Source organism: Acanthopagrus latus, chromosome 8 (genome assembly GCF_904848185.1).
Source record: "Acanthopagrus latus isolate v.2019 chromosome 8, fAcaLat1.1, whole genome shotgun sequence".
Taxonomy (NCBI): Eukaryota; Metazoa; Chordata; class Actinopteri; order Spariformes; family Sparidae; genus Acanthopagrus; species Acanthopagrus latus.
This window is the reverse complement of record NC_051046.1, coordinates 21,527,815-21,540,313: the sequence shown is the minus strand read 5'-3', so window position 1 is coordinate 21,540,313 and position 12,499 is coordinate 21,527,815. Positions and strand designations below refer to the sequence as shown.

The window sequence follows — 12,499 nt, the reverse complement described above, 5'->3', positions numbered from 1 at the left end:
CAAACAAAACGGCCACAAACATAAAACTAGTACAGACGCAAAGAAAAGGACCACAGAGACCCAGAACAAAGCAAACCAACGACAGAGACTTTTCCCGTTTTGTTGTTATTTTGTTTTCCTTCTGTCTGGCTTTCTTGCTCCTTTGAAGGAGGAGTGGGGAGCTCAGGGGCCTGTTGTCTCATAATCCCTCCATGGACAAGACACCAGAGAATCAGCTAGATTCATATCTTGTCGTTTGAATATATGTTGTTTTAAAAAATAATGATGTAGATTTAAGACGAATTGTATTAATACAAGATTCACAGGAGACATAAGAACCATAAGTCTTATATATCTCTGGTCCATCTGTTTAGTAGACGGTTTTTACAACTCTCTTTAAAGTTTTTCGCCTTACTGCCGAATTCTGATCACGCCGGATTTTATTTCCATTATTCATGAGACAACAGCCGTTTTTTTATTCCCCCCAAAAAAACCTCGCAGCACAATGTTCACCAATCCAACCCCCCTCCTTCATTACAAGTCTAATCTGCTCGTGGTCTGGCATGTGGTTTGTTAGCGGGCCCAAAGTAGGGGATTAAAAGCTGTAATATAATTGCCAAAATGAGAATAGGCAGACGCTGAGCTGGTCCATTGGGAAAGCGCAGCACTAAAAGCTTGTGTGTAATCCAGCCCAGAGGAGACGACCACACACTATATAGTTAAGTCTACATGCTGCCTCAGCACCCACACTCAAGAAGGGGCACCACTTTGCAGCTTGAAACTGCCATTACCTCCTTCCTCTGCCAGTGAGTGACCTCCCAGTGAACCTAGCTGGAAATACAGTTAAGAGTTAGTGTGCACACACCTCCCCATATGGCCCATAAGTCTGCATATAAAAGGCATCATGGGTAATTCATTTGCTCACCTGGTAGTTCATTCATCCGAGGGTATATCTTATATGTCGGAGGTGCATTATCCTGGAGAAAGCGTGAACCGGGATGGCGACGCGATTCCTCTGCCACACTCACACAAGGTGGATTTCTGAGGTGGCATCCTCACTTGCCCTTTTGTTCCATTTTCTTTTTTTTTTCTTTTTTTTCAGGGCTGCTTCGAGAAAGTGGAGGAATGGCTGGACGACAACAAGCACATGCTGGGAACCATAGGCATGGTCATCTTGGTGGTGCAGGTAGGAGGCTCGATGATAGATTGTTCTTTCCTCCTCCACCCCCACCCCCTTCTCATCCTCTCCCATTTATTTTCCTCGCCGGTTTTCTTCTGTTCGCTTTGTGTCTCGGTGCATTTGTTTGTGTCTGCCTGTCTGGCAATTTTTTTTTTTAAATAAATAAAAATGTGTGCATCCAGTGGCCTGTGTGTCACAGTCTTGTACCGAGAAAGTTATGAGGCCTGTGCTCAGTCGGCGTTCCGGGCACCCACACATCTTGAAATATTGAAGTCACCGTCTTCTGCACCCTGATCTTGTCTGGGAGAATCACAGCCACCTGGCTCTGTGCCAAGCAAGCTGCAGTCATGTATAAGGCACCATCAGAAGCTAGGAGAGCAGAGGCGCTGAATACAAGAGGAGCAAGTGTAGAATAACAGATTAGAGGCACTGTTGGAAGATGTGATAGATATTCCCCCCCTTAGATACTGCTTCTCACTCTGTCCTAAACTCTGCTTTACATCTCTTTCTCTTTGCACAATGAGCGTCTCACCGTCTCTGCAGTAGTTGTTCCACTTACTCAGAGGTTGAGTCCCAAAAGTGTCTCCAAACTGAACAAAGCGAGGTGTATTTCTTGCCTTGCATTCGCACAATTTTGACTGTCGGACTGTTTTTGCATTTGGTGTTCATTATCTCCAGACAACTCCAACTCCACTTCATCTTGTACACTGGCAAATACAAATAAAGAGGCAGCTCTGTTGTCTGTGTGCTCTCCACCTTTAGCTGACACACCTGTATGTCAGTCCTGTGGCGGACTCGGGATGTTTGAGGGGCAGGGGCAAAAAATAAAATGGACACCAGCTGTATTCAGTGGGGAACAAGAGCACAGAAAGTTGTGACATATTTAAAGCGAAGAGAATGAAGTCCACTCATCCAGTTTACCTGCTGGAAGGGCAACCCCTCCCCCCACCCCCACTGATGTGTCAGTTACTCCTCAACAAGTGATTTTCTCTCCAGATATAGAGCAATCTTTCACAAACTTTCCAGAGAATGTGCAAACCAAAATAGCAATTAAAGTGTGTTCCCTGCTGTTACACAAATATTAGCAGTTGGCCACGTTGAGACAGCAGCTGGTGAGGCTAATTCTCCAGCCGGGGCCTATTAAAACACAGCAGAAGAAGAATAAGGCACGACCAAATTTTGTCAAACCTTAGACATATGAAAACGGGGCAGAAAACTTGGCAATGAAAATTGAGTTTTGTTTCATTTGATATAATTAAATCCATCACCACATACCCGCATGCTTGTCGTCTGCCTGAGTGGCGCCTAATTCACATGCTTCACACGTGTGTCGCGATTTATTCACTAAATACCAATTTGCCCTTTTTATTTTTATTGGTGCATCAGCTTTTAATTTTCTACTCAGCTCAAATTGAAAATATGCATGAAAACAGATGGATGGGAACTCTCGCTGACATTCCTGTTCCTGCCACCTGCACCCTGCTTCATTCTTTTCACTCTTCACGCTTTCTACATTTCCTCTTGCTTTATTTTCCGTGCCCTGCCGGGCCTCACTGTGACTGTGCTCATGCAAGACAAGTCTCCAGTTTGCTAATCCATGAGTCCATGGTTCTCTCCCAGTGAGGTGGCCTTGCTATGAAATCTCCCCGCTGACATTCAGCACATTTCCAGTGTCCTGAAGGGGAGATGGCGCCTGAGCTTTAGTGCAAGTTCACTGCTTCACTGAGGGAAAGTCGGAATTAAATATCTGCCGGCTTCAGACCACTCTGTATTCATGACGAGATCACACACTCCGTACATGCTCACATGCATTTACTCTAACTCGCCGACTTTCATCTCTCTGTGCGACACTATCTCCTCCCTGGTTGTTCATTCATTCAAGCCCCCTCACACACAGTAAGCACATGCAGAACACTGACAAATATCAGCCCTGTTTGGAGACAGATAAAGCCTTCGCTTCCAGTGAAACCCTGCAACAGCGTGTCAACTGACACTGATTTTAATGATCGCTCTCCCTCTCTCTCAACACACACTCTTCTCCTGACTCAGGTGAGGGTTGGGAGAGTCTGGAGGAAAAAGGCCTTGAGCTGTCAGATTAGCAGGTGAGGTGGAGGACATGACAGTGATGAACATCATGAAAACTTGATGCCCCACAGCTCTGCGATGTTATATAATGGCCAGAGGCGCGTAGAACTGGCTTATGAATGATTTAGCCTGGCAGCATATGTTACAGACTTTGGCAAAAGCTTATATGTATATCTTAGCCCCCAATGGTTTCCTCAAATGTCAGCCAGATGTACACGTATGGCGGATGACTGAGCTCTGAGGAGTCTTGTCTGCGTCTGTCATGCAGACTGACACAGAATGAAACAGACGGCGAAAAAAAACTTTTAGCCGCACGTAAATAATTGGCTCACTATTAAAGCCTTCAGACAGTTTTTCTTTTTTGGTCCTAACTCCCTCTTAGCTGGATGTTTACCTCGAATGGCAGTCCGTGTTTTGATTGACAGCGGCTTAAGGTAGCTTTTTCCTCTCAAGCATAGCCCATGAATTAGGCTTTGACTGAAACTAAAGGAAGAGAATCAGCAGCTTTCCGCGGCTAATCACATCCCGTAGGAATCCCCAGCGGAGGCTGTTTGCAGGAAGTCCACGTAGCCCTCTTTTGAGCAAAGACTATGCACCATACAGTACTTTGCGGTTTTCGCCGCCATCCAAACTCCACCAGATAATGGTTTTAGGATCAGCCTTGTGACAGTGTTTGATGTAGAAGTATCAGGGGTAATGGAAACTTCAAAGAGATAGCTGGCTACTTTGATTCAGTGGCATCTCAATTCACTTCATTGACTTAATGCTTGTGCACGCTGTACATTTTCTTTTTTCTTTTTTTCTTACCATCACGAAAGATTCCAGAGCTCGCGTTTGAAGGCCGTTATGGGGGGGAGAGAGAGAGAGAGAGAGAGAGAGAGCAGAAGGAAATGTGTGCTCGCGCTTCATCTCAGGATTTATTGTGCATCAGAAAAACATATAGCCCGAGGCATCGACATCAAAAAGACCGCACAGGGACACACTTAAAACATACATTAAAATAAATAAATATATATGTGTGCGTGCGTGTGTGTGTGTGTGTACTCTATACACCCAGACACAAATTTACTATCTCCTTCTCGTTGCCTCCACAGCTCCTGGGCATGGCGTTCTCCATGACGCTCTTCCACCACATCCACAGAACGGGGAAGAAGTACGACGCTTAGCCTCAAGGGGGGAGAGTCACCCCGACGGAGAGGAGCCCCCACTGCCTGATGGGATGAGACTCTGATTTAAACGCCCCCTGCTCCCCCTCTACCCCCACACTTTACAACCTCTTTAGAGCATCCCCCCCCCAGCCCCATCCCTCGATTTCCCAGACCTTCTGTACAGATTCCAGCTGTGTCCCCGCTCTGTTCCGCTCTCTCCTTTCACCATCCATTTTTGCCAAAGAGTAACACAACTGGAAGAGAAGGGACACCTACTTTTTGGCTAAGGAAGAGAATCCCATTGGTTGTCACTCCTCTTGAGTACATTTCAGTTTTGTTTGTTTTTTTTGTTTTTGCTTGGACTAACAATTTGCTGGAAGGACGGATGGACTTTGAGACAATGAATACTTTACTAATGCCCACACACCCCACTCTGAGGCAAAGAGAACATATAAAGACTGATGATACCCTCCACCAGAGGTTTTTTTTGAGTGGAGTTCCCCCCCATATTGATCAAATTCCCGCCCCTTTTCACTTGTAAATGACAAAGTTCCATCATGGCATGCTAGTTTTCTACTTTCCAGATGTTCCCTCGTTGTCGAAAATGTCTTCATCGTGTCTTGTGTTTTTTTTGTCCTTTTGTTTTCTTTTTTTTTTTTTTTGTAAGTATGTCATCGACGCTCCTGTGGAATATAAGTGTCGAACAGATCGGTGCAATGAGCTTGCAGACATGCAGTGCGCTTCCTGTGTGAGGGATTGGATTTGACGCGAGGGGCGCAGACGTGTCGCAGCGGCTTTTAACGTAATCCACAATCTTTTTTTTTTTTTATCGGACTATAGAGATTGTTTTGGTAAAGCGAGCCTGATGGGGAGGTGCGGGAGGGGAATCATCAGTGGATTTATTTTATACCAAATTCTGCAGCGTCCTCTGAATAAATTGTAATGCATATTTCTGCCTGTGAGCACACACACATACACACACACACTGTACTGCCACACAGTAGCAGTACTGCTACTCCCTGTGAGACAATACAAATGGTGTAAAATGGCTGTTTATTAGGGCTCCACCAGACTGCCAAGTGAAGAAATCTGGGCGACGAAGTTACCCCTTTGAGAATACAGACTGAATTGTGTGTGTTGTTGCTGTGTGTGTGGAGTGTGGCCTCATGGGTGTGTTTGATCACATTGTCCAAGCTGCAGAGGAATGAAAAAAAAAGGACGGCACATAGAAACACAGAGGAACAAGGGCGTGAGGGGCAAAAACAGAGCAGACACGTTGCCTTCGTGCCGCCATCAATTGTGTTAGCGAGGGCAGCTGGAGACTCTCCCCTCTGTATTCCTGAGATCTCATCTGCTCTGGCTCCCCTCATTCCTCTCTCTCTCTCTCTTTCTCTGGCTGTCAGCTCCCTCCGCCTGCATTTCTCTTTTCCTCACCCCAATTTTCTCCCGGCGTGTCAGGAAGCAATGAGCTTCACTCTCCGTACGTACACACAGTACCTCCGCCGACATTCCTGCTCATCACCAGGTGACATCTTAGGTTTGCAACTTTGCCCATTTTCTATAAGCTTTTCCCTTTTCAGCTGCAGGGGGTGGGGGCAGGCGCGTGGGCAGATCAAAGCGGAGACAGATAGGTATGGCAACGTGCCCTGTAGGACGTGTCTGTTCTTCCCTGATTCGCCGCAGGAGGCCTGAGCGCCAACCCCGTCTCCTTAAGACTGAAAATACTCTACATCTGCCGTGGCGACTTAAAGCAAATGCCCTCCAGTATGTTTGCTCCGGGATTCAAAATGTCTCTGAGCACACGAGAGAGGCGGTGGAACGGCGCAAATGACTTGCTTGCTGTTAGAGGAGTTGGAGGCGATCATTCGGCCGTAATTGGATGTCATCAGCATCGACAACACCGCGGTAAATGCTGATGTCGGAGAGCGTGGCCGTGGCATTTCAACACATCCAAAAGGGGGCGAGGAACAGATGGGACAGGGTGTAAACAGGCCAGCAGTTTAACCGTGGACATTTTAAGCCCAGTGAAAACGCAGCAAAACTTTGTATTTCAGTGGTCGACCAATACGGTTGTTTCAAGGCTGATTCAGGATACGTCACTCAACCCAGAAGCTGGAGTCAAACATCGACCATCCCCGTATGAGCTGCCACTTCACTCGACAAACAGAAACACAGAACCTCAGTAATAATCCCTCCATGCACGAAAACTGTGTACAAGTTCACTGTGGTCTTCACTTAGAAAGGCGGTTTGTCTGAGACCCTTAGATCGTCCCCCGCTCATGCTCCTACGGGTGATACTCTGACTGGATTGCCATGTTTCTTCATTCAAACACTCGTAATGACATCGTGTCCATGTTAGCCGTCTTTTCAGTTTGGTCATTTTACCTCCAATCAGCAGACTTATTTGTCTGACGTGACAGTGTCCTTTTTGCAGCTGTCAAAAAATGCGTCCGTGAGGAGTTAATGCCTTCTTTAAAAGATGGTCGAAACAGTGTGATCCCAAAGAGCTGCACACACACAGGCGCTGGCAATTACTCTCGCTGATCAGACCCATCTGTTCACACCGAGAATTAACAAAAAACAACAGAAACTGAAAATGATGGGCAGTAAAAGTAGTGCGCCACATAGCAAAAGAGGGATTTTTTAACTCTGGCGTGGAAGTCTGTCCCCCGTTTTTCTCCGATTGTTGTTTTGTTTCTGGAGGAAAAACAAACCAGAGTAGAACACCAAACATATTTCTATTGGTGAAAAAGGCTGGGATGTTCAGGAGGCCTAGAATCTGGGCTGTGTGTTTCTTGGCCATCAAAGTTTTATTAGACATGTTACCACATTCCCAGATCTCAACAAAGAACTTAAAGTATTATTAATAATAGAGATGATGGGCGAATTAAAAAAAAAAAAAAATAAGACCATGAACTGGAATTTTCCTTCACCAGGAGAAGACAGGTGATTATTTATTTGCTGCTGTTGTAAAAAATCGAGTAGAGAAATCATTGGGACCAGAGAGGGGGCCGCGTTTCTTAATCATATCCAAGGCAACTGTTGACGGGAGGGTTTGTCTATTTTGGATGAAGCCTTGGAACTCAGACACTGTGGCTTGATGCTTCATGGGCGAACAAATGACCCACCAACATTCACTTATTAGACATTCTTCCAGTCTGGCAGCTTGCGTGCCTCACAGTACCACCTAAAGTCATTCTTAACTTTTTAAAATCTTTTTTTTTTTTTTTTTTACGATGACTTAATCCGAGAGACAGAGTGTGGGGGGGAACGGGGAGGGGAGGGGAGGGGAGGGGGTGCGTTTATGCGTCAGGAAACAACAGTTTTGGGCCGCGATGTGCAGCGACCCTGCTGGCTGTGATTCACTGCCCGCCCCCCCATATGCTCCGACTCCCTCTTGTTGTGTCCACGGGGGGGTGGGGAGAACATGACAGCTGCTGATGTACAGCGCTGGCACGAGTGGCCACATCTCCTCTGCTTGGCTGCCTCCACAAACTCTCCACACATCCCTTATTTACTGCCTCGCTCCTCAGACACCCGGTGCTCCATATACAGTAGCTGGCAGCGCTGACACCGAAGAAATACAGCTGTGCTCTTTGGACGCCTCAAAGCAGCTGTGAGGTATGCTCCGCATCCAGGACGGTGTTTATAGGAGGAATTGCTTACCACAGGCGCAGAGTTCAGGAGAAACTTATGACAGATGTTTAAAGCTGTGTTGCTCCGTCTTTCATCGGGGGGGGGTTCGAACTCAGAGAATGTGGGAATAAAACAAATCGAGTGTCTGTCTCGGAATCTGACGTGACATTTCAGAACCAGCCCGGAAAAAGTCTGTACGTCTTTGCCCCCGACTGATCTGACCGTGCTGACATTCTGGCATTTTTTAATTATTTTTTTTTTTTTGCTGTGTGTGAACTCCCTCTCCCTTCAGCCACCGTCACTCAGTCTTCACGGTTCCATCAGAAAAACCGTTTGTCCTCCTCCTGTTTTTTTTTTTTTTTTTTTTTTAGAATGCAATTATGAATGCCACTTGAAGGACAGCTGTTTAACTTTGTTGTTTTTTTGTACATTGCTTTGTCGACAGTTTTAATGTTTGTTTTTATACAATATTCAGTTTTCTCTAGACGTAGGCTGTTTTGTTTTTTTGTTTTGTTTTTTTTGGCTCGTTCACGACAGAGGGCTCATTGTCGCTTCATTGTGAGAACATGACATTTAGCGTTTGTTTCTTTAGGGGGATTTGTTTCCCCCTGCGAGGTGCAAACATGCCTTTCTGTCTTAACATCGCTACGGGCGGTTAAAGCCCGTCAGAATTGATGGGGAGAGAAATAATTGTCACATTTCCCACAAAGGGCGCACTTGCACGCTTGTCGCCGTGCCTCTCCGCATAAGACCCAGTTTAATTCAATTAGACGTCCCGGTGTAATCTGCGGTACGTCTTTTATGAAAACTGCCAGCGTAAGACCCATAATCATCTTTTGTTGTAGAGCATGATCTATGAGATGACACTGCACAACACAGAGCCCATGACACTACAGCATCATCAGCCCCGGATGTAAATATGCCCATTTTAACGACTGATGTAACCTACTGTAATACTTTACCTCTGACACCTGTAACCATATTTTTACATTTTGAACAGTTTAACGCCATTTTTCTAATTCTGAATCGCCTTCAGACCCGCGCTCTTTTCAACCTCACACCCATATGTTAGCCAGTTTTCTCATGTTTGATGGAGTTTTTTTTCTGCCTCTGTTTGTCAGGAGCGGTGTATATTTGATGTAAATTTGTGTGTGTTTTTTTTGTCAGTACAGTTTCCATATTTTATTTTATTTGCATCTTGTAGTATTTTTCCATATGTCTTTCTGTTTTTGTTTTGTTTTGTTTTGGGAAGGAGTTTTAAGTAACCCCCACTTATCCACGGAAGCACTCCCGGTAGAAGGTAAAGGAAGGACGCTCATGCAGTAATTGGGCTCTTGTCTGCTGTGAAGAATTTTGATACGGATGCTTTTTTTTTTTCCCCCCTGCCACCTTTGACATTTTTGTTTCTGTTATCTCCTCCTAATCCTTCCCCCGTGCTAAGGCTAAATATCCGAGCAGTGGAAATGTATGCTCTACAAATGGTGTGTTTGATGTTGTGTTCTGCTGGATGGCAACTATCTGATACCTGCCAGCCTCGTCCTGTGGAGTTCTCTGCTACATGTGAAAGCACTCTGAATATCTATACTAGGTGGTGCACTACCTTCTCTTTATTCTCTCAAATCAACTATTTTTTAAATAAAGGAAAGAGTGTCACAAAAAAATCCCACGATACCGTACGCTCATTGCCTTTCATGTTTAATGACTCGATGCTTCTGATGTATTCCCTTTCTTGTGTCACTGTCAATTATACAGGCGGCATTTAAACAGTGTTTGATGCAGAAATTTGTGGAAGACGAGGCACGGAGAGCAGAGTGGAGCGGTGTCGCGGCAGATCTAATGGTGCATTGAATGAAAGAGAGTGGCGTGGCTGCCTTAAAATGGCCTCTTTTTTCTTTTTTAGAAAGGAAAAATAACAAAACCTAAGGGACTGTTGTCCTAAAGATGCTGAGATGAGCAAATGGTAGCCAGCCAGACGAGCAGGCGTTTTTCTTTTTTTCTTGAAGAACAAAAGGGAAGATGATAAGAGTGGGAACCAGCGCCAATTTGTCTCGTGTATCTACAGCACGGAGCGAGCAGCAGAATATTTTTGTACAGAGCTTTATCCCCCCTTTTTTCTTTTAACCTAATTGTCATCCGGCCCGTGTGTGATAGTGACTGGAGTTTATTGTGCCATTCCATCCTAGCTTTTTGTTTTCACATCACTGTTCCTTCTATGCAAAAATATGACCTATTTTAGCCTTTGTACAGATTATTTTGTATGAGTAACATGTACTGAAATAAAGTGAAGAGAATCAACCGTGAACTTAATTGTTATTACAGCGTTTCGCTTAATTTTTTTCATCCTCAGCTGAAGTCATTTCATTTACCTGAATCAGGAAGGCTCTCTTTTTTTTATTGACTGTTTGCTTTGTCCTCAAATAGCTTCATTCAGCTTGTTAGCCGGCAGTGGAGCCGATACGCAGGTCGTCTCTGCTGCTGTCTGCTCCAGATCTGTCGTGTTTTTCGCCGGGTGAACTGTCATTTTAGCTGCACGGCGGCGCTGCTTCTTGGTTCTCTGTCACACTGTTCTGACATGACCTCACATGCAAATACAGTACGACTGATACCGCTTCAGGCCTACTGCAGCATTAAAGCATTTGTTCTTTTTAAAGACCAATCTGGATGTTACGCCTCAAGTGCGGAAGATTCTATTTTTACAAGGTTTGTGTAAATGCAATTCAAGCAAAATCTATTCAGATAGACAGATAATGGCGAGAACTCTGGGTTTTATAAAAATACATGTCACCAAACAACTGGACCTTTTATAGATATTTTTTTTATCTACATTATCCCAAATGTTTCCAACAATGTTCAAAACTGTAGAGATCCTTGATTATAGGTAACAGTGCATTCAGTGTGGTCCCCTGTCACTGTCACTTCCAGAAGAGAGCGAGGAAGGAGGTCGCCCAACGTGACTTTGCGAATAAAACTTTAAAACATTACCTAGTTCTTGAGCATTTCTGTCTCAGTCACATCAGAAAGATTTGATGGCTGTTTAATAATGAAGACAACAGCTCCTATGATCCCACGCTACATTTGTCTTTTGCTTTGATTGAGAGACCCCAAGCAGCAGAAATGACAAACAACGCATTTAAAAAAGAAAAAGTCTGAGGAAGTTTGGGAGGTGAACTTATTTGCTTTCTTGCCAAGAGTTCAATGGGAAGATTGATAGCACTGTGGCTGAGTGATAAATGTGGAGCTCGCAGCTCACAGCCGCTCAGCTTAGAATAAAAAAAACTGTGAGTGACTGGTAACCTGGCTCTGTCCAAAGACACAACAACACCTCAACACCAACAACAGCTGCTAATTTCTGCGGTCTTCTTAAAAAAAAAAAAAAAAAAAAAAAAACACCCACTTTTGATGCTACAAAAACAAATGGAAATATCCCCAGCTGTCCTTTAAAATATCCACTGGAGTGAGTCAAACTGGAGTTGGTCGATGGGCAGATGTCTGGCTGCGGTGACGCCGACACTGTCCCCTCCACCTCCGGACGTGAAAGTCAGCTATCTGCATCCGAAGTGAACCTGATATGCCACGTTTGCTTGTCAGCCTTAGACGTATCCACGTTTGGCAGAAAACTCTTTTCAAGAGAAATACAATGTACAGTTCAATTACTCCTTTATAGAGCACAAAAGCTAAACAGACACTGTGCATGAACACGAAGAGCAAATTCCATTTGAACCACTGCGGGAGTGAAAAAGAAAAGTTGTATCTAGTGTAGAGGAGAGAGATCAGTCTCATTATGTACCTCTGGCAAGGCAGCGAGGTACCTGAGGGACCTCGTGTCCTTCTGTCACTCAACAGGAAACTTGTAATATAATCATTAAAATGGAAAAAAAAAACCAACACAACCTTGTGATTAAGTATTCACATACAGTATTTCCATTTCCAAGGACAGCTCTGACTTCATCATTGAATTATGAGCAAGAGACGCCGGTAGTGGCTCTTTTATACAGTCACTTTGAATTAATAGTCATTTGATTGATATTTCTTCTCGGCTCTGTCCTCAGATGATCCCTCTGGTCATTCCGACAGATGATCCATTTTGCCAGGCCGCCATCAATTGGGTTTCACGTCTTAATCTCGTTACAGAATAGGTGGCCTGGCGTTTTTTGCGTCTTGATTAATCTGATTGTTGTCCAGTTGAAATTTCGCAGAGATTCACTCCACAGAACAAATGGAGACATCCAAGCGGAAACGTCCGAAACAAACTGCCCAGTGTCGTTTAACCATGTTAGATGTCCTTCCAGTCAAAGACATCATTGTCCGGTCCTCGTCAGCTATCATTCCGGCCAATAAAGCATGAGGGCAACTGTCTTTGCAGCTGGAATTTGTAAAAAACAAAATACTTATACTAACGAGAGGGCAGAATGCTCGCACCCTGGGGACCCAGGGTCTGGTAACTTCAGGTCAACCGAGAGTGCACAAGGGT

At 44.7% G+C, this 12,499-nt stretch overlaps 1 protein-coding gene across 4 annotated transcripts in view; it reads left to right on the top strand.

The window, feature by feature from the left end:
• tspan9a (tetraspanin 9a) overlaps positions 1 to 9,689 on the top strand; it is a 189,207-nt gene extending 179,518 nt beyond the window's left edge. For all 4 annotated transcript variants that reach the window (XM_037107937.1, XM_037107936.1, XM_037107939.1 and 1 more), the window contains 2 exons: positions 1,082 to 1,165; positions 4,339 to 9,689. In XM_037107937.1, the coding sequence (XP_036963832.1) occupies positions 1,082 to 1,165; positions 4,339 to 4,410 (156 nt within the window). In that variant the 3' untranslated portion in view covers positions 4,411 to 9,689. The remainder of the gene's footprint in view (positions 1 to 1,081; positions 1,166 to 4,338) is intronic.
• The last annotated feature ends 2,810 nt before the right edge of the window (positions 9,690 to 12,499 follow it).